At 41.2% G+C, this 21,408-nt stretch overlaps 3 protein-coding genes across 6 annotated transcripts in view; 1 reads left to right on the plus strand and 2 right to left on the minus strand.

Annotated features, from left to right (window-relative positions):
* Positions 1-10,724, minus strand: part of wasf1 (WASP family member 1) — a 36,700-nt gene extending 25,976 nt beyond the window's left edge. The window contains exon 1 of one of the 2 annotated variants that reach the window (XM_058056578.2): positions 10,313-10,724. The gene's annotated coding sequence lies outside the window, so the exon portion shown is untranslated. The remainder of the gene's footprint in view (positions 1-10,312) is intronic. The other variant, XM_058056577.2, reaches the window with a different exon arrangement.
* On the plus strand, positions 10,399-19,830 carry cdc40 (cell division cycle 40 homolog (S. cerevisiae)). Of its 3 annotated transcripts, none has more exons than XM_058056576.2 (15): positions 10,399-10,525; positions 11,631-11,717; positions 11,841-11,970; positions 12,051-12,137; positions 12,211-12,350; positions 12,428-12,524; positions 12,613-12,752; positions 12,954-13,028; positions 13,125-13,170; positions 15,213-15,314; positions 15,709-15,824; positions 16,379-16,512; positions 18,298-18,374; positions 18,887-19,031; positions 19,343-19,830. In XM_058056576.2, exons 2-15 carry the CDS (start codon positions 11,703-11,705, stop codon positions 19,518-19,520), a joined length of 1,482 nt encoding a protein of 493 aa, XP_057912559.2. In that variant the 5' UTR covers positions 10,399-10,525; positions 11,631-11,702; the 3' UTR covers positions 19,521-19,830. The 3 variants fall into 3 exon arrangements, with proteins under 3 accessions (XP_057912559.2, XP_057912558.2, XP_057912557.2); XM_058056575.2 differs by having other exon boundaries at positions 10,410-10,549; XM_058056574.2 differs by lacking the exon at positions 10,399-10,525 and adding an exon at positions 11,072-11,287.
* Positions 19,831-19,889: 59 nt separating this feature from the next.
* The window catches only part of mettl24 (methyltransferase like 24), a 33,929-nt gene continuing 32,410 nt past the window's right edge, over positions 19,890-21,408 (minus strand). Inside the window, exon 5 of the mRNA XM_058056579.2 lies at positions 19,890-20,748. Within this exon, the coding sequence (XP_057912562.2) occupies positions 20,431-20,748 (318 nt within the window). The 3' untranslated portion in view covers positions 19,890-20,430. The remainder of the gene's footprint in view (positions 20,749-21,408) is intronic.

Below are 21,408 nucleotides of genomic sequence, written 5' to 3' on the forward strand. Positions count from 1 at the left end.
GAGAAATGACTCAATTAATGCCTGGGCCATCCACTCATTACTCTCCTGACTCATTACATAATCATTGCTCTGCCATTATGTTGAAGGATGGCAAAAAAAGAAAGCAGTGAAGTGTGGTGCCTGTCTGCCTCCTGGGCGGTTTTCCCCAAGAAGATGACTGATGTTCTTGGATAGATTGCAGGGAATAGTTTGCTTTTGTGAAAAGCCATCTTATATCTGCTTGGAATGGCACATCCTGAGGTGTGACTACGTAAACAGTGTGACATCACAGCGGTATTACAGTGGGTGAAATATGAATGACTGTCAATCTATATTTATGCCGTAAACAGTCCAATGACATTTGATTGGTTGTCCTCAAAAAGCTTTGAAAGACACTGGACTGTCTTTCTGTACTGGACTTTTATGGCTACTAACTATATCTCCCATGTTTACTAGAGTGCAGTTTCAAGAAGTAGTGACATGGACGGGTGAAAGTGGAAGCTAATATCACATTTTGAAGTCTAAGGTAGCCATATCTGACACATGTTAAGTAAGTTGAATCAAGCGTCGAATTACTACAGCTCACCGCTAACCATCTCGGTTTTGAAAGGCTGGACTGCTGCGTGATGAAAACGATAGCTCAAGCTAAATGGCTAATTTGCCTTGAGACAAAAGTGACTCCTATGGCGACAACAAAAGACTGAGAGAGAGACTGACAAAGTGTGTGATGAAGGCATTATAAGGCTGCTCAATTGTAATGCTGAAGACGACAACTTTAGTGGTTTTGGTGGAGGATTTTTCTGGTAGGCTACTGTTTAACTAGCCATATTACGCGCACTCTTTCGAAAAAATTATTAATTTAATCAAAAGTTAAAAAAAATGTTTTGTGTATAATGACGTGGACACCTGTAAAGACAAGTGCTGCGTTTATATGTAAAAATATTTTTTTCCCTCTTTAAATTTAGTGCGGGCGGCACGGTGGACGAGTGGTTAGCGCGCAGACCTCACAGCGAGGAGACCAGGGTTCAAGTCCACCCTCGGCCATCTCTTTGTGGAGTTTGCATGTTCTCCCCGTGAATGCGTGGGTTTTCTCCGGGTACTCCGGTTTCCTCCCACATTCCAAAAACATGCTAGGTTAATTGGCCACTCCAAATTGTCCATAGGTATGAATGTGAGTGTGAATGGTTGTTTGTCTATATGTGCCCTGTGATTGGCTGGCGACCATTGTACCCCGCCTCTAGCCCAAAGACGACCCTTGTGAGGAAAAAGCGGTAGAAATGAATGAATGAATAAATTTAGTGCGTACATTCATATAAGTTATCCAAATATACAAGTATCCCAAAGATGTTTTGCTTGATGTCAGCCATGTTTTTTAACCAATCCTGCTCATATTTTACACACTTGTCGGTCCCCTGAAGGTGTGTACCAAATTCTGTGGTGATTCGGGTAAACACCCTAAAGTTCCAATAGGTTGTTTCTGAAGACTGTACTGAGTCAATCCAACTTATGGGGGTCAAACATTGGGGTTTAAGTAAAATAATAGCACAGGCAACACAGTAGTGGTGCATGTTTGGACAAATACATAAGTAGGTGTTCATAACTTAGTCTAACTTTAAACACCATGTTAACCCAGTACTGCTTGGTGACTCAATTGAGACATAGTACTCCCAGAACACAGAAGATAAAAGACAAAAATAGCTTCTCCTGCCGCTTGTTTTGGGTCACCACATTTTCAGATTCCCTATCCTCCAATCCTCAGAGGGAAGCTAATCCGTTTCCTCCTGATGCTACAATTGTCTCCCCTTTATTTGCTTCTATTTCACCCTGCTTATCAGCGAGCATATCATCAAGCGTCCTCAAAAATGCGAGTGTGTGCAGTTATCGCTATCCTGGTCAGTCAGGGCTTTGGCTGTCATTGAGTGTGTCTGTGAGCATGTCTGAGTCTTTGTTTGTGTTTGTCAGTCACAATCAGAGATGGACCATTCTCTCTCGGCCCCCTGATGTAATTAGATCAACACCTACTCAGCATGCTCGTCATAATCCACATCCTCCTCCTGTTTCCCACGCAGTAGAGCCCATCACTACAGTATATTGTATATTACAGCCCAAGGTTCCCAGCCAGGACTGCTGTGGGAACCTAAAATATATTCCTCACAGTTGTTGTCTTTATTTTTTTCCCTCTTTTTTCTTTTATTGCCTTTTGTTGGATCTCAGCATCGATCTGTGTCAAGCCTTCTGGCAAATTGTGGACAGAAAACCATGGTTATCTTCAGCATTTAATGTGCTTATTTTGTCGAGTAGAAGAAGATAATTGTAGTATATGTTGACTACTACAGTACAAGATGTCTACAAAGTGAATAACAAATAAGTAGAGTGTTGTATTTTTTGTTTGTTTATCCGAAAAGGAATGGACTGTTGCTGCTATTTTCAAGGCAAAAACAATAATAACATAATAACAACACAAGCTACTGTTGTGGCCCTAAAACTCAACTCTGAGGACTCTGAGGATTTATTGAAACACGCATGAGCATGAGTCTTATTTATGTCTTAAATGGCTCATTTTCTCAGATTACATCTACTATATTGGGTTATATGAGTGTGAAGGTCACTATAGGGGTGTTACTTCATGTCTAGGGGACTCCAATAATGGTAAAAATGTTATTGAGAAAATCACTAACAGGTTTTCTAATTACCAAATAATTTATTAATAGTGAATCCTACATAAATTTGGGTCTAGAACCAATTGAGTGCGATAAATGAGGGATTACTGTAGTTTTTCTATATACATTAAAACAAAACATGACCTCCTTTGCAGGGACTGTATGCAACAAGCTCAAGATAAGATATCAACAAAAATATAAGAACACCATCAACCTCTAGGATACATTACCAATTGTGTTTTAAAAGAAAATATTGTACCAAAAAAAGCCTATATTTTTCATAATTATGCGTTAAACTGCATAAAAATTGTAATTTTTTGTTAGGGCGGAATAATATACTGATTGCAGCACATTCAAATGTTGGTGCTCGCTCTGCAGCCCAACACAGAAAATAATTATCCATAGCATGACTGACTCGACTGCAGCAGGGGTGATACACCAGGTATGTATGTCAGCCTATCACCCCCCCCCCAATTCCCCCTGAGGCTTACCGACTCAAAGCGAGCTCTTGCCTCAAGCCACTGTTTGCATTCATAAGAACAGCACAAAACAGTGAAATGACTTTTGACCTTTCTCTACCCTGCAGAGTGGAGGATTGCAGGAGGGAAGGAGTGTGTGTGTGTGTGTGTGTGTTTTCCTCCAGGCAACTCCCGCCAAAGCTGCTTTAACTCCAACACTGCACTGCTGTATCTTGCCCATAATGTCTGATTCGGAAGTTATTAGTGGTCGTATAGAAGTCATGCTCCACTACCGTCTATGTTCTATGGTTGAGCATGCTCTACTGTCGTTGCTGGAGTTAGTCCTGCACCCGGCTTGTCTGGATAGGTGGCGTGCTCTCCACCGTGCTGTATTCCCAACTCTGCCACAAGGGATATGTATGTTATTTATGAAGCAGGTGTACCAGCTGACATCTTTGTACCACCTCTCTCCTCATACACCTGTCAAGGCATTGAGCTAACATAATAACAGAGTTAGGGACGGGTGTTATGGCCTGAAATTCCCTTTATGATATACCTTGCAGCCTTTTTTGATAGCAATATAAAACGCTTATATATTATTTGGCATATAAATTATAATAGAACCATTTCAAAACAGGTTACAAAGCCCTGAGCCCTGAATCGGCTCTCCAGATATATCTCCAGAAAAACATAGAACGGCGGCATGGCGGTCTAGTGGTTAGCGCGCAGACCTCACAGCAAGGAGGGTTCAATTCCACCCTCGGCCATCTCTGTGTGGAGTTTGCATGTTCTCCCCGTTAATTGGTGACTCCAAATTGTCCATAGGTATGAATGTGAGTGTGAATGGTTGTTTGTCTATATGTGCCCTGTGATTGGCTGGCGACCAGTCCAGGGTGTACCCCGCCTCTCGCCCGGAGACAGCTGGGTTAGGCTCCAGCACCCCCCGCGACCCTCGTGAGGAAAAAGCGGTAGAAAATGAATGAATGAATGAAACATAGAACGTACTTTTGACGCACTACATGATGTCATATAACTTCATGTCAAAAAATCCAAACCACCCCTTTAAATGGGTAACTGCCCTTATTGGGGGGAATTTTGCCCATCATTCACACATTTATTTCCCTTTTCCGTGCAGTCTAGCGCGAGAAAACAAGTTAGTTTGAAATAGCTAACAATGGCCATCATGGGATGTACCTATTTTGACGCTAAAACCCTCACGAAAAACAGTGTTTATTTATACAATTATATAATACTTCTGTATTAACCAAGCTAATTTAATATTGTTATTGTAGCAGCCAACATGAAAAATGCCAAAAACGAAAAACGAGGTCTCAATTTCGCTACAAAGACTCGATAACATCCTCGTTGGCGGTCAGCATTTTTTTTTTACCTGAGGACTGAGCAAAATGATTTAAAAAGTGCATCTTTAACTCCTGTTTGGTATTTTAATCCAACACGATGTCCGTGTCAAAAGAATGACATTTTCACAGCAACCGCTAGCCGACTTACTGAATGGTTTCCCTCTGACCTTAGAGGCAATGAATCACATTCACACATGCGCCGCCTTCCAGCCAACTGCAGCGGCCAAAAGAAGCAGAGGGATTTCACGTGTGACCTCATACGCACGAGCGTGCACACAAGACCTTCACAAAGTCTTAAGCTACATACAGTGCAAACATACGTTTTAGAGCAGTGGTGTGTGTGTGTGTGTGTTATATAACAGGCACACAAACACACACCATGCTGTAGGCATGTATCTATAAATGAAAGTGGTTATGTAAGGGACACTTTCCAGTTTTCCCCCCTTTTTCCATTTGCTTGACTTTGAGATTCAATTGGTTATTGGAGTCTTTTTTTTATACAGTGCAAACCACCATGCTATAAATATTAACTATTACGCAGAAGTGACTTTTTAATGAGTAGAGCCTGTTTACGAAGGTGAAAAAAATCAAGAGCATTGGGGAATAGGCTTCACTACACATCTTAAAATGAGCTATACACTTGATCACCTTGTCTTTTTCCAGAAAATAGGCATGGGATAGTCATGTTAGTACTGTAGCTCCTCAATGTTACATCGTTGTATGTTATATATGGCATCTATTATATTGGACAAGTGCTGAGTTACAGTGTGTATTAAACAAGTGGATAAAGTGCAGAATTGTGCGTCTTGGAGACAGGCATGGACAAAGTCAGCTCATTAGTATTAAAGCAACACACACACAAAACAGTGTGTTCCCTGGAGGGCTTACTTCAAAAGCACGATCTGCGTTCATGATACACTAATATGGGACCTCTGTGACACATTGAAAATGATTGGAAAATTGTATAATATGGGAAAATGTCATGTCCCTCTGACCCGGGCACTGCAGCAGTGATTTGTCCCATTTGGACAAAACAGTCATGATTTGTGACCCCACACAGTTTCCAACTGATGAGTTAGGTCATGACTCATCATCAAAGATGATAAATCTAGCATGTGTTTGTCCAATCGTCTTTGCTGGACCTCCATCCAGCAAACACTGGAAGTGACAAAGAAGCTGCTTGCTGTTATTTTCACATGTCTTAATTGAAAACAGCGGTCAGTTTGCACCCTGCTGCAAACGGAGGTTGCATTTGGGTTGCTTTTTAGTGCATTTCCTCAGTTTTCATATGGTGTGGTTTTTGTCTTCAATGTTCCCTCAAATTTTGTCTATGGTTTTTGTACAGTATTTGGTTTTCATACAATATTGCACATTCCAATGTTTTTTTTTTTACTGCTAAATAACCCGCCATGGGGACCACATAAGTTGTGAGTGCTGGCATTTTGATAAAGAAGGTGAGATATACTAATGAACTCAATCAATCAATAAATTATTGTAAATCATGGACTGTAAACCTCTACTTTTTTTTGAGCCAAACAACAAAGTATAGTTAAAAGAACTACAGTTCCCACGATGCTTAGAGTGCAGACTGAGGAAGTCATCACTGTTTGAAGTCTTCTGCAGCGATGGTGTTTTGAACTGACAAATCTTAAGTAAGTTTGATCAAGTGTAGACTGCAATTCTGTACTACGGCCTATACATGTACAAAAAGGCAAAGTAGTGGAAACTAATGTAAACACTATCATGTCTAAACTAAACCAAGGCAGAGCAGTGTCATTGAAAAAATAGCAGTTAATAATCAGTTAACACACTAGCTCCAAGTGCTACAGATGAGATCATTTCAAAGCCAGCAGCACCGAGGTGCTTGGGAGAGAAAATATAATAAGTAAGGATGGATAGTCACATTATTGTTTTCTTGTGTTGCTAGTATAAACATAGGACTGTCCTGATGCCCACAAACACACAATGCTACTGCTCATAACAATAGCTGCTCTAGAAAATCCCCTATCTGGTTTCTCCCAGCTACATTGCCCTGAAGAGGGTATCAAATACGATGCAAATACAATCCAAACACAAAAAAACACCAAGGGAGTGGCCTCATCTGTAGTTTATTCACTCTGGCTTTCAGCTGAGAAAATAATCCAGGTCATTCACAGGACACTATTTGTAAAACACCACACTGCTACTGAGTGATGAGCTGTGCGTTTGTACTTGGCAGCAAACTGACACAGTAGTAGTAAACAAACAAGATATTTGACATTGGGGCTGTCTGCATTCCATCCGGTGTTTATCATTGCCGGAAAGAAATCATTAAATTTAGCATGAAAATCATATGAAGGTAAACATTATATTACTTTTCAGGGAAAATGGCCTATGCTGCGGCACATAGACATGCTTCATCGAAAATTCTACAACATTCTGTAATACTGCGGTTCAGGTTTTTTTTTTTCAAATAAATATTGCCTAGAGAACACAAGATTTCCTCCCATTCCATGTGGAAGTGGTATGTTTTTGACTTCTTACTTTGTCCTCTTTCTTTGGCAGCTTACTTGTTAGCTCGGTCGCATGCTATGGTTGAAGAGGCGGTCATCTCTCGAGTCCCAGCATTGATGCCAGAGAATGAGCATTACGGTTGCGCAATGGGATGTAAACAAAGTGCATAGGTGACTTTAGGGGTGTTATTTCATGTGTACTGGACCCTAATAATGGTAAAAATTCATACTTAGAAAGTCATAAACCGGTTTTCCATGCTAGCTATGAAAACATTCAATTTATTAATATATAATTATACTTTGCGAAACTTCACTTCATAGGAAATTGACATTGCGGTCAGGTCTGGAACCAATTAAGCATGATAAACAAAGGACAACTGTACTATTGAGAACCTGTGGTGTTTATTTAGTCGTATATTGAGCAGGATGCTTTCATGGATGTAGTTTCCCATATAGTTCATATCTCACGTCATGTTGTCGGTCGACGTATCCGGTCAGCAAACAAGTGAACTGACTCAGTAGCACCTCTGCTGGTTGCTGCCAAGTAGTGCACTTTTGCATTAATTGCTTCAAGATGAATAACTGTTTTTAGTGTTGGGATGGAAGTCATACCGTTCTCAGAACAATCTCATAAGTCCAAAATGAGACAATGAAGTTGATAAAAGTGTTGTGTAAACGTCCTTCTACCTGTGTCTGCAACCATGGCCAGACAGAAACACGCAGAATAAGACAACTAGCAGAGCGACACAAGGGACAGCAGCCGACCGGTCCAAATTGAGCCTGGTGTCCGACTGTCAGGCCAGTTCAGAGCAGGGACAGAAGCAGTATTATGGAGCTGTAGGCCTGGCCAAGAGGAGGAACAATAGGTCCTGTGTGTGGCAGCTCCTGGAGCATCCAAACAGCTGAAAGATAGGCGCTCTGTTGCTAAATGGCACGTAAGGGAGGACAGGAGGGTGGGGGGGGGTGGATCACATTTTGTAACCTCCTGCATGAAACCTCTTTGTTTTTCACACCTTTTTCTCACCCCCATCAACTTTTTCACCATCCAGTTATCACTCTGCAGTGGTGAGTAATGAGGAAAGCAGATATTCTTTTTTTTTATTTAGTCTGAAAGAGACTGGCAGAGGATCAGAGCTATGTCAACAAAGATGAGAGGTCCAAAAGCTTCAGTAGGAGGTATGCCAAGGCTCTTCTATCACAAGGCCTTGAGAAAAAGTCATGAGAACCGCAAACTGCACCTTATTGTCATCCCTTGGAAAGAAAGGAGCAGCGTTGACAGTGAACAAAACAATCAATGCGCAATTATGAGGTAGTAATGGGAGTTGTTGTGAACCCTATAGCTTGGACTGCAGACACGTGATAGCGTGGGTGATAACTTGAACAGCTGCAAGGAGCCTTGAGCTGGTTTTGTCATAGCTGTTTTCATTATGCCACTTACTTTGAACATAAACTTTCCAGGGTCGCTTAGTGCCACTTCTTCAAATGCATGTACAGTGCATCTGGTAGAACATACGCTACTTACACAAGCTGGACACTATTACTGTCATTAGTAATGACTCTAAATCAGCTAATGATGTAAATACACAATCTAGTCCTAATGCAGGGCCATAAAAGGCTTGGAAAGTGAAAACAGAAAGCACAAACTCCCAGACGTCATATACTGTAGTGTGTACTTTTTGGGGAAATTTTGCCCATCATTCACAATCCTGACGTGAAACATGAACGCATTTAGCTAACAATGTACATCATTGAGACACACCTATTTTGACTACAAAGCCCTCCAAAAAAACCCTTTAACAGCGTTTTTAACAGTCCTCAGGTAAAAACATACCTGTTCTGACAGCAAATGAGCATCTTGCAAATGAGTCTTTGTAGCGAAATCGAGTTGCTAGGTATCCACGCTTTAGTCTGTGAGTGATGCTGACACGAACAGCTAGCGAGGCGTCGTGTTAGTCCGCTAGGTAAATATAGTTTTTCATGTTAGCTGCTACAATAACAACATTGCTGTAGCTTGGTTAATATAGACGCCCGTTACGTAAATGGAACAAGGTTAGCATTTATTTAGGGTTTTCTGCTAGGGCTTTAGCATATACGTATTTTCCATGACGTCCGTTGTTAGCTAGCTCATGTATGTTTCACATAAGGATTGTGAATGGTTTCAAAAAAAAGTGCATTTCCGCTTTAAGGTAAGGTACCAAGTGGTTGTACAACCTATTTTCACACTTAAAACACAAAAATTTTTACAAGCAAGGCACCCTTGCAAAAAATGTTGCTGCATCCTTTGAATGGGAAAATGTAGCACCGCTTGGTGGACAGAATTGAAACATAAAATATTTAGTTATAAATGAATGCGGGGTTTATAAACAAAAGCATTTTCAATGATTTTCATTTGGGGGGCTTGTTATGCCTTTATAGGCTAATTTACAAAACAAAGATGAATACAGCCAAAATGACAGACAGGCACAAAATCAGAATGGATCTAGGACGTCTGAAAAAATTAGATACATACACCTCTGTGTTTTATTGTTTCTGCTATTAACAGTGGTTAACTTGTTTTTACATTTGTATGACATTTCAGAATGTTGCTTTTTGATTTTCTGCTGGTGACAGTTGGAACAGATTCATTTTCATTTGCATGATTTCCTACGAGATTTGTGTTGAAAAATGTTGTGTACTTTGAAAAACAATACTAATTGACCATGTGCACACCTGAGTGACAAACCACTGTTCTCCCAAAACGTACAATGGTGTACTTTTCTCCCCAAGTTAGGAGTGCAAGCCCCCACCATCAGCACACAAGCATGACTGTTTATAGTGCCCACTCTTGTGCTTCACTTGAAGTCATACAAAGAAGGTTTCCAATTTCACTAAGCATGATTTTTTTTCCACTGGGCTAGAATCTCCCCATCCCCCCATTACAGCAACTGCAGACTGGCTGATAGACCCCATCCATCCTCTCCTCTGAAGCAGTCTTATAGTGGAGAAAATTCAATCACCGTCGCCTTGATTCCAAGCCTTCGCCTAAGCAGGAAGCCCCATGACATGTACATGTTATATTATTCCAGCTTGGTCTTCTTTTAGTTGTAAATATTTGTTCTACCACTAAGGAGCCAATATGTCAAGAGGCTGCTTGCCCAGATGTGGGGCACACTGCAGTGCAATTAGGTTAACTTAATGCACTCCACTTTTAATTCATTGTATCGGCTATTTTGGATTGCCAGTGATGGCCATGCGGGCTCGAATTACCAGCAACTAAAGTTACAACGTCTGTCAAAGGCAGCAGTTGATGCTGTGAAACATGTTTTAAAATGTGACATGCTCTGATAGAAACACACACACACGTGCAAATCATCACAACATACCTGTTTAGTTTGATTAAATCCCCCGTTTGTCTTATTCCGTCCTCATTGTGCCGCAGAGCATGCCGCCGTGTGCAAGCATTTAAATCCCCGGTTAGTGTCCATGACTGTCTCTTATATCAAATGTGCTTCTCCGTGCAAGAAGAGGCGGATGACTCCGAGGAGAACCCTGGCACTTTCTTCCAAAGGGAGCCACACAGTACAGATCGGTGAAATGTGCGCAAAACCGTGTCCGTGGAGGTGATAATTGTATATGTAATTTTTTTTAAGGCTGCACGAGTGTTACGCATATGCGTTGCAGTGCTAAACCTGCGGGAACCGTGCGGAAACAGCGCGCATTCGCCGGTAAATATCCCCGCAACAAGCAGCGACAGTGGTATGCACCACTCTATTGTTGGGGAGCCACCGCGTCCTATGCGACCGCTCCAATGTGGGAGGTGAATAAACCTGAGCACATCCCGCCCTATAAAATATATACGCACCACAACATTTTTGTTTTACTTTTCTGTCACAATACATGTGTGGTAGTTAATCGTTTTTTATTCAGCGTTACCTACGACAATGAATGATGATTTCATACATTATCGTATGATTCTTGGATTCATAATGTATATGCAAACATATATACTTCATATAGAAATTCAATTTAATTTGTGCATGGTTATAATTCAACTGTTATTTTTCGAAATTAATTGATTCAAAATACTAAATTATTATTAATACCTAACAGTCATAGCCAAAGCGGAAGTGAAGATACAAACTTCCGGTCAAAGCACAACATCCAAGATGTCCTCCGTCGTAGCTTCCCTCGTTTCATACGCCAGTGATTCCGATTCGGAAAATGAACCAGAATCTAGTTCAAGTCCCGACAAAGCCGAGTCTACGGATCCGGATGCGACGGCACACCTTAAACCTTTACAGTCCAATCCCACGATGACGTTGGCTGTCCTTAATTCGGCCCCGGAAGTTGCGGTAAAGGTAAGCTATCTATGCTAGCTAGCTAGCTAGCTAACGCTGGCTAACGATAGTAGCATTGATGGATAGCGAAACGTTGTTTACGCCTAGCTGCTAATAGGGTCATTTTTGTAGATAATTTAAGTCATTTGTACAGGTATATCCTATTTTTTATTTACAATGTGGATTTCTATGTTTAGATCTAATGAAATATTCGTGGCAACTTTTCGCGCGAGAGACTCAAGGCGTGCAAAGCGTGTTAGCGTTTCGTTAAAAAACACTTAAGACTCACCACAACTGCTATTACTGTACACAATTTATGTATAAATATCTTTAATGTACCCTTACCGGTATGTCCTTATTATAGGAGTCTGTTGAGACTGGCGTACATCTTGATCCTGCCCTGAAAGAAGTCAATTATAACCCAACATATGAAACCATGTTTGCCCCAGAGGTAAGTTTTACACAAAGCTGATATTTCGACTGACCGATCTAAAATTCTTTATACATGAATTATATGTATCTGAAAGAAACAGTAGTTCAGCATTGTAAGTATGTTTGTATTCTTTCCTCCTAGTTTGGGCCAGAAAACCCCTTTAAAACTCAACAGATGGCTGCATCACGGAATATGCTATCTGGCTATGCAGAACCTGCTCACGTCAACGATTTTATGTTCGAGCAGCAGAGAAGGACCTTTTCAGTCTTTGGTGAATTTTTGCACATCCGTTGGTGTACATATTTTGCTTCTATGTTCACGCTTTTGAACTATCATGTCCACTCTAAACAGGTTACGCTTTAGATCCATCTGTCGACTCAAACCAAGTAACTTGCACTTCTTACATTGGAGCAGTGGATGAGGCTGAGAAAAAACAGGGTATTCATTAATTAATATCAATTTTAAACATATTGCTTTATTTTATGCTTAAAAAACATTATACTTCCTACAGGCTTGACAGTGTTTGAGAGTAGCTACAAGAAGACAGAGAAAAGAAAAAAGGTCAAAGGTGGTGACCCAGGAGAGATCGACAACTTCCTCGGACCGTGGGCCAAATATGTTGATGAGAAATTGGTGGCCAAACCCACGGAGGTAACTTACAACCCTGGCGTCACCCAACAAAGGCAAATTGCCGTGCTTGAATATTCAGATGTGATGATGGGTTACAGGAGGAGAAGAAGGAGCTGGATGAGATAACGGCTAAAAGGCAAAAGAGGGGAAGGAATGAAGATGAAGCTCCAGCCGAGGAGAAGACTATTCTTCATGGTATACTTGTTGTTTTAGCTGAAGAAAGCTATCAAGATAATTTGGCATTTTCTTCTGTTAATAGCACTTTTTTCCCTTCTTTCTTCAGTTAAGGAGATGTACGATTACCAGGGCAGGTCCTACCTGCATGTCCCTCAGGATGTGGGAATCAATTTGCGGTCTTCAGAAGCACCAGACAAGTGTTATCTTCCCAAGAAGCAAATCCATGTTTGGTCAGGACACACCAAGGTTAGAGGGCTGGGCGTTGTGGCTGTGAACACATCAGCATTGCATGCAAAACATGTAAAGATGCCTTCTGGGACCTCTGGCTAAACAGCAAATGTTGTTTGACTAATCATTTTTGAGTCAACAGGTTTTCCTAGAAAAACATGTGCAAAGTTATTCAGATGTGATGATGCTAATCATTCATCTGCTTGCATAATCTTCCAGGGTGTCAGTGCCATCCGACTGTTTCCCAAGTCTGGTCATCTACTTCTTTCCTCCTCCATGGACTGTAAAATTAAGGTAATAATAAGCACCACAAAGCCATGCAAACACAACAGAATACAATAATCACATAATGTCAATTCAATGAAATGCATTTTCCTCATCTTTCCACAGCTGTGGGAAGTGTACAATGAGAGGAGGTGTATACGGACCTTTATTGGTAAGTTATATTTAGAAAATCCAAATAAACATAAAAAGATTAAGCGCGTGTGAGGTAGTAATCCCCATGTGGTTTTATACATTTTGTAAAGAATAAAAATAGAGCTTATTGTCGATGTCCTCTAAAAAAAACACCCACAATTATTGTAAATATGAATAGCCAGATGACATAACGACCAATTCTAAAACAAATCGAAGATACGTTTTAATCTCCATTGTGGAGGAAAAAGTGGTAGATGTTAAATGTGTATACACAGTAGTGATGCTGACTACAGAGACTGTGATTTTTCTAGTGAATAGGACCAGTGGGAGGTGGCAGGGGGTGGGTTAATACATACAGGTCACTTCTACAGTCTTCTCTAGAGACAGTGCGCTGTCAGAATGGAGATTGTTTTTCTGCACACTTCTGCTTGTCAGCTCCCTCACTGAATTATGCATAATTCATCAGTCCGGGGAGCTGACAGGACTCAGAGACTTGAGAGGACCGAATACACAGAGAAGAGTGATTTTTATTTAGTTAAAGTGGCAGAGCTTTTGATTTTTCTTGCTGTGGACGTATAAGTAATAAGTATCAGAGCATTTTCTTTTCATTTGCTGCAAAAATGCCTGTTATTTTGTGTGCTGATACACCAATTTAGAGAGAAGGTGTCAACAGTATAAGGAGAGAGGTTTCTCATTTGTACAAGTGCATTTTCAAAATACTGTTGCACATGTTAGCATTTTATACACATATGAATAATGCTAATTTAAATAATGGCAATTACATAACATAAAATATGCAAATAATATATGGTTTGATTTCAACACCTGTCTATTTCACGCTCAGTTGTTGCTTCCAAGCCTTGATAAGTGTGAGGTTGCATCAGGAAAGGCATCCAGCATAAAAGCTCATCCATACATGAGCTGTGTGGGACTTGCCGTGACCTTGATGGGGAAAAATCAGAAAGACAATCACCACATAAAGTAGCATGTTACACACCAGCTTTACAGATGTCATGTTTGATGTGCAGGTATCGAGTTGCAGTAAAAGCTGTCATCGGAGTAACAGTCATAGTTTTTCTTGGATTTGAGGGCTTGGTTTATTTGTTCAAGCAGGTGTGTGTTTCCTGTTAAATACATGCATTTTTTTCAATTGTTTATTCACACAAATGAGGCTAAAATTGTATACAAATGGTCTATTTAAAACAAAAACAAAGATACTGTAGATTAAAATGTGTACTCAGCAGTAGCTATGGGCACTTCTGTGTAGTTAGAATGGTCCAATCTTGATCACATCACATTTTCATAAGCTTCAACTGCAAGATTGAGAGTTGAATCCCACCCAAATCCAATCGTTGAATAATTGACGGTTCTAATACTCGTCACGATTTGAAGAACTATAGTACATGCTCCATTTAATACTGTAATGTGATTTTTTTTTTGCACCTTGAAATTAGCTACGCACACAGTTGTCAGCACCATAATCTTGTAGATATCATCAATGCGTTAGACTGCCACATGTTTTTGAGGGTGTATGCATCATTTCTCGTGCCTTTTCATGTCGCCCCAAATTACATTCCCTATCTGGCTGACTCTCAGTAGTTTTTTGATGAGCGTGCATGCAAAGAAACACCACAAGGGGCATGTAGCTTTTGGGTATCTTGGCATTTGAGCAAGAAAACTAGACCGCCACAGTGGGCTGGCTCAGTTATGCAGTCCTGCTAAAGTCCATTTTTACAGGGGAGGGGGGGCTCCCCATAGGGAATTTGTGTCATCTACACTGTGAGAGAAGAAGCCAAAAGGTTTCATAGATTGTAGAAATGAGAGGATGGCGAACCCTTGGAAAAGACAGAAAGATCCTATCCCCAGGCCCATTTAAAGATTCATTACTCCTCGTCTCCCACAGCACCCTCATTACCACATACTTTTAAAAAAAATATTCCTCAAATAAATGTAATATCAAAGGCAAGCAACTGGGGAGACATGATAACGAGACCAGTAGGGCTTAGTTGATGTGACATTTTGTATTTGTTTGGTTTTAATTTGCGTGTGTTCTTTTATCAGGGCACAGCAAAGCGGTGCGAGACATTTGCTTTAACAACAAAGGGACGCAGTTCCTCAGCGCTGCCTACGACCGCTACCTCAAACTCTGGGACTCTGAGACAGGTATGCTGCTTTTTTTTATCTCTCTCACCTTTAATAAAATACCCACAAGTCTGAAATGCAAAAAAATCTGCCTTTAGAAGGTAATTATGCTCTGTTTTGAGAGTGAACTCTTGCGTAACCCATTTGTACTTTAATATAATGTGGAAAAGTCTGCATTGAATGCCTCAAATGTTTGGGCCACAGAATGTACACGTTAGCGAGCGTATTCATTCATGGAAAGTGCCTCAGCTTCAAATCTCTGGAGTTGTTTTCCAGCAGAGGGCAGAAAAGAGTTAAATCAACCCATTGGTGCAAATCGAACCTCCTCCTAACGCCACATCATCTCAATGCAGCTGCTAGAGTTGCAATACTGCATGCATTGTTACTGTTGTAAAGTATCGATGTCCCTCCACAGGCAAGTGCATCTCTCGCTTCACCAACAGAAAGGTGCCCTATTGTGTCAAATTCAACCCAGATGAGGAGAAACAGAATCTTTTTGTGGCCGGCATGTCCGATAAGAAGATTGTCCAGGTAAAGTTGCATGCCATCACGGTGAAGTCCATTTCTCCCGTCACCTCAGGTGTATTTTTCTTTGCTCGACCAAACACATACACGTCTCCTCGCCTTGTGACCTTGTGCCCAAAGTAGCGTGATACACACTCCTGTCCTGTCCTGCAGCTCAGCGCTGTTGTTAAGCCATGTGTCCCTTTGCATGACAGAGAACAAGGCATTAATCACAGGAAGCTTTTAGTGTAGCGCATTTGATAAAAGCCTTAAATTGGTACAATTGTGCATTAGATTTAAAGGACATGCACTGAAAGAATAACCTTTAATGTTGGAAATCATCAAATTGATGCACTGAAGTGTATTTTTAATTGCATTTGGGCATTTTACATGCTTGCATTTCATTTGACTTAACTAAAGATTTCCAAGCTGCAATTTGTATCAACCTTTGCCAACAATTATGAAATAGTATAGTGGGGGGGGAAAGCATACAATTGTAAGAATAAAGTACTCACTGGTGTTAGATCAGTAGTTTTAGAATATGTTATTGTGGTTCATGCTTTTCCCTGTCCTTTTGACAGTGGGACATCAGGACCAGTGAGGTGGTTCAGGAGTACGACCGCCACTTGGGCGCCGTCAACACCATCACATTCGTGGATGAGAATCGGCGCTTTGTCAGCACGTCAGACGACAAGAGTCTTCGGGTTTGGGAGTGGTAAGTAAAGTGTAAAATTCTGTCTTGTGTTTTATTGTGGTTGTAGTGTTGAACTGCACTGACTTGGGGGTGTTTGTATTACTGCGGTAGCCTTGTCTTGCTGCACAAGAAGGTCAATGAGCTCATGGGTGTTAAGGCTTTCCTATTAGACTCTCCCACTGCCCATTCCTCATAGATGAGGGACTTGCATGCCAGAGCGAAAAGGATTAGCTGGCAAAAATTAGATTTTCACACTCTCGCGTCAACAATGAAAGACAGGATCGACTGGGACTTTGCAGAAGACATGAGGCACAGACGTGCTTTGGCTTTCTTTATTAGTGCCGCCTGAGAGCAAAGCAAGCTGAATGGCATGCTAGCCCGGCTTTACTGTCCTCTTTCTCCCACAGATGCCACCTGGCTCTCGGCTATTGTTTTCCTCCCTTTTCTTCAAGCCAAGCAAAACTCCCTTATGCCTAAATCTTCTCAGTGACAGCATTAGGGTGGACTCACCAGAAGTATCTCATATTACTGGTACTACAGAGTTTGGCAGTGCACTGATATGATTAGGGGAACAATAATGAGTGGTGAGGAAATATACTCTTCTTCGTCACAGTGCTTGCACTTTCACTTACAGTGAAATCTCTGTTTAATAGCCCCGTGGCTGCACATTTAAGTTGTTCTAATTTTGTAGTAACATGTACAAGTATAAAGATGAGTTGTATGATAAAACAAGTAAAATGTGGAGCAGGAACAGGAAGGTGTTTTTATAGGTGCATTGATTGTATCGGTGATACAGTATATGGCTGAGCAGGCAGACCCTTTCTTATTTAGCAGTAGTTCCCACCTTTTGTGTAGTAGTTTTGTTAAATGGTTTAGGTCGGGTGTCCAAAGTGCGGCTTGTGAAAAAATGTATGTGACAGGAACGTGTTAAACCATTGAGGCTAAGAGAAACGAGAATAATGTAATATTATGAGGGAAAATATTATGAGAAACAAAACTAGATTTAGAATAATTGGTTTGGAGAAAAGTTATGTCATGGCAATAAAGTTAAAATATGAGAAGAAAGTTTACAAACATTATTTGTGAAGAAAGTTGTAATATTTTGAAAATTTAAATAAAATAATCAAAATGGGGGACAAAAGAGCAAAGGTCAATGTTCATACTACTAATAAGCTTTTCCACTTATATTGCAAAGTATACAGAATTATGAAATAAATTGTTGGCTGCATGGTTGCCATCTGCAATCATGCATGTTTAGTTGATGTTTAGTTGAGTAAAAAAAACACGGTATTTGTATGTGATAGCACCCAGGTCACCTATGTATTATTCACAACATTTGTAGTGTACGTTCTTTTCTTGCTGACACCACACCACGTCGCTCCTGACAAACTGGTTCTGTCTGGTTTATCATAGCTTTGTTTTTCTATTGTACTGTGTTTTTTTAGCTAGTTTGGAAAGTCTGGTCAGAAAAACCCAGGCAACAGTACTCAATCTGTACTGTGTTAATGTTTGGGTGCTTTGCCTGCGTACGTGTCAGGGAAGGCAGCTCCAGCTGTTTTTCATCACTGGTAAGATGGCCTCAGCGTGCACGTTTAGCATTAACATGCGCGTATTACTCCCATTTGTTTTGTAGTCGGTAAATAATGACATGTGTAATGAATCAAAAGAAAAATACTTAGCACAGCATGAAGAAAGTGTCATGTCTGCGGAAAGACTTCTTTATCGTCATATGATACACCAGTGCTCTTTCTTGCCTGGAGCATGCTTTCTCATCTTCAAGTGTACTCATCCCCAGGTCTTTTTCAGGGACATCCCCGTGGACTTCAAGTACATCGCGGAGCCCAGCATGCACTCCATGCCAGCTGTGACACTTTCTCCCAATGGTGAGTACCAGGGGGGACAGTGCCGAGCTGGCAACGGCGAGACCTCTGGGGAGTCGTAATTTAGTAGATTCATACCTTCCAATGGAGGTCATTATGCAGAACAAATCCAATGTGCAGCAGTCTCTAGTATTAGCAGATGGACTTATGAGCAAGGACAGACAAAGCCAAGCTTGGGTTGGGTTTGATAGTGGATTCAGTGGTGTTATCCCTAATTTATTCTCAGATTATTTTCCTGCTGTTGGAAACACTATTATACACACTTGCAGTGATGCTCTCTCTTGCTGACCTTCTTTGGGCTTTATATTTGTCTCAACATGGTTTGTTTCTCTGCAGCCTTTGAATTATGCATGTGATCTCAGTGGGTGTCCACTTAGTTTCCCACTTTTACCAAAATGGCATCCATTCGCTCTACGCTTGGTCAGATCCACTGCCATTACCCCCACCCCCACCCCTTTCTGCTCCTGTGTGTCAAAGTGTTATCCTCACGATGTTCTTCTGTTTTTGAACCCAAGGTAAGTGGCTTGCGTGCCAGTCTATGGACAATCAGATTCTGATTTTTGGAGCCCAAAACCGCTTCAGACTGAACAAGAAGAAAATATTCAAGGGCCACATGGTTGCTGGATACGCTTGCCAAGTGGACTTCTCCCCTGACATGAGGTAAGAATTTGTCTTTGAACTCGTACAGTATCGCTCTGAGATTAGCCGCCCGTGTAAGGAATCACACTTGCTGTGTAAAATCGGGATTGTTTGGCTCCAGCCATAGGATTTAATTGTAAATGAAGAGTTTTGCTGAAAAAGACCCATGCTTAGACTCCACTAGGAGCACTAACAAGGGCATTTCAGTCCTGTGATTAAAGTTTAAACTCCACTCTGCGGTCCTCTATTAGTCTTTGAACAGGTTGCCACAGTCCCATTAGATCTCCTAGCCTAATCTTTTTGTCCCTGTTCTTGCCATTTTTTTCTTCCAGCTATGTGGTGTCAGGGGACGCTGACGGAAAACTGAACATTTGGGACTGGAAGACAACCAAGCTGTACCACAGGATCAAGGCTCACGACAGGGTGTGTATTAGCGCCCTGTGGCATCCTCACGAAACCTCCAAGGTCATCACCTGCGGATGGGACGGACAGATCAAACTCTGGGATTAGAATGTCCTTGAGAGTGGGTGTCAATCTGGGAGCATTGTTAGGTATTGCAAATGAAAGCCACAAGACTGGCATCCAGTCGTATTGCAGCAGTGTATTTTTGTAACCACACATGAAAATTCTTGCTATTCCTGTACATAGATGTGAGAACATTCGTTATTTGTACTTCTGCTAATGCATATGAGCGGTATGTTTACACAGATGGGTTTTCATGTTTTAATTTGCATTTTCTTGTGTATTTTATAATTAGAAATCAAGTTTATTTTCAATTACATGTCTCCTACTGGAAATAATAAACCGTGCATCAGTTTTACTCAAGCTCCTACTTCTGTTCATCAATATCCTTTTGACAAAACAGTCACGTAAACATAATTCTGGCTTTGGTTTTTATTAAAAATAACAAAAACTGACAAAGTATGAGCAAGATCAATGAAAACATTGGCGCCTTGACCATAAGTTACTGACTGCAGATGAATGTGCATATGTTTTCACACCATGTCTTAAAGAATTGATGACATAATCATCTCCACCACTTATCTCTTTCAGTCCATGGAGCTCCTCACAGAATAAAAGCTGTTAATCTATCGCTCACCTACCCTTTGGCACAGTCAAACCATCACATCCGTGCACTGATGTCCCCACCGACTCCGATAGAAGAAAATGTCTTGTGGCGTTAAGTTACTGCAGGCCCGAATTAGAGATAGGACTGTGATCACAGGGGTGGACCGTGACTAAGAAACTGACCTGCAGCCAAAAGCATAGTCGACATGAGGTAGTAGAAGACACAGCCTCTGGGTGATTCATGACTGCATGGTAAGTAGGTTGGCAAAAAGGTCAGTTTGAGTCAGAGAATGTGCCTCAGCAGCACCTGTGTTCTGACATTAATCCACTTGGATAGTCCCTAGTACGTACTTTAGGGCGTCCACTGTGTATTCACCCATGCTAAAGTGTATGCGCTGCTTGCATTGAGAACATTCTTGTGCAGAAACACATGCGGTTTTGCTGGATCGCTGCGGACGTGGAAAAGGCGGAAGTTGGTGTTTTCCAGCTCTTTGAGCAAGCTGAACCAATAGCGTATGACCGAAGGATCGTCCCCTGCCACCTCAAACCCCGCCCAGTGGAGGTGAAGCTCCAGGAGTACTTGACTTACGGAGTCTAAAACTCCTTCCAGGATCAAATTCTCCAAAACCTTCCACTCGGCACTCTCCATGTCTGCTTTCAGTACATCCACCTGAAATTGAAAAACAATGAACAAGTCAACTTGGCTCAATGGATTGAGTCGTGGAGCAGTCCACAGGTTTACCAGCTTGGTATATGTTGGTGTCTTTTCAAGCTTGTCTTGGATTGGACATGTTTTGTCCCCTTGACTGAGTTATCTTGGCGTACTTTCTTTCATCGTCTGCCCCCTTTTCATTCTCCCAACCATCCGTCTGTCATCTTTAGGGATATCACCAGACGAGACTATTTATATATATTAAAATACAAATCTTTGTGTTTTTAGGAGTTACTAGTATCAACATTTTAGCTTTTTCTAGCTAGATTATGCATGTTTGCCAGGAAGTCAAGTGTGTCCAAGCTCTGCCTTCTTGGCAATGTTGGTTGCACTATAGAGGACTTTATTTATTTATTTTTATTGCTTTCAGATGTGCATTACAGAGGCGGCGCTCTCACCACTGCTTGGTGATTAAGAGTTTGGACAAGTTCCAACATCTACACAGGTTGATCTGACAAATACTTAAGTAAAATTGATCAAATGTAGAATTACTACAGGTTTTGCTTGGAGACATCAACGAGTAGCAAGCAGCAACTCTACATGTCACTCACTGATGCTGGGAACACCAAGGTCAGTCATTATTTATAGACATTTGTAGCAGAGATGCCGCAGTTCACA

The sequence above is a fragment of the Doryrhamphus excisus genome, linkage group LG19, assembly GCF_037039965.1.
Source record: "Doryrhamphus excisus strain RoL-2023G ecotype Guam linkage group LG19, RoL_Dexc_Guam_v1.1, whole genome shotgun sequence".
Lineage (NCBI taxonomy): Eukaryota > Metazoa > Chordata > Actinopteri > Syngnathiformes > Syngnathidae > Doryrhamphus > Doryrhamphus excisus.

What these genes read in the sequence shown, in the direction of transcription:
- cdc40 (XM_058056574.2), top strand. Translation starts at nt 11,096, where the DNA reads ATGTCCTCCGTCGTAGCTTCCCTCGTTTCATACGCCAGTGATTCCGAT. An exon ending in GGAGAAGACTATTCTTCATG is followed by an intron (nt 12,525 to 12,612) that starts GTATACTTGTTG and finishes TTCTTTCTTCAG; the next exon opens with TTAAGGAGATGTACGATTAC. An exon ending in TGTGACACTTTCTCCCAATG is followed by an intron (nt 18,375 to 18,886) that starts GTGAGTACCAGG and finishes TTTGAACCCAAG; the next exon opens with GTAAGTGGCTTGCGTGCCAG.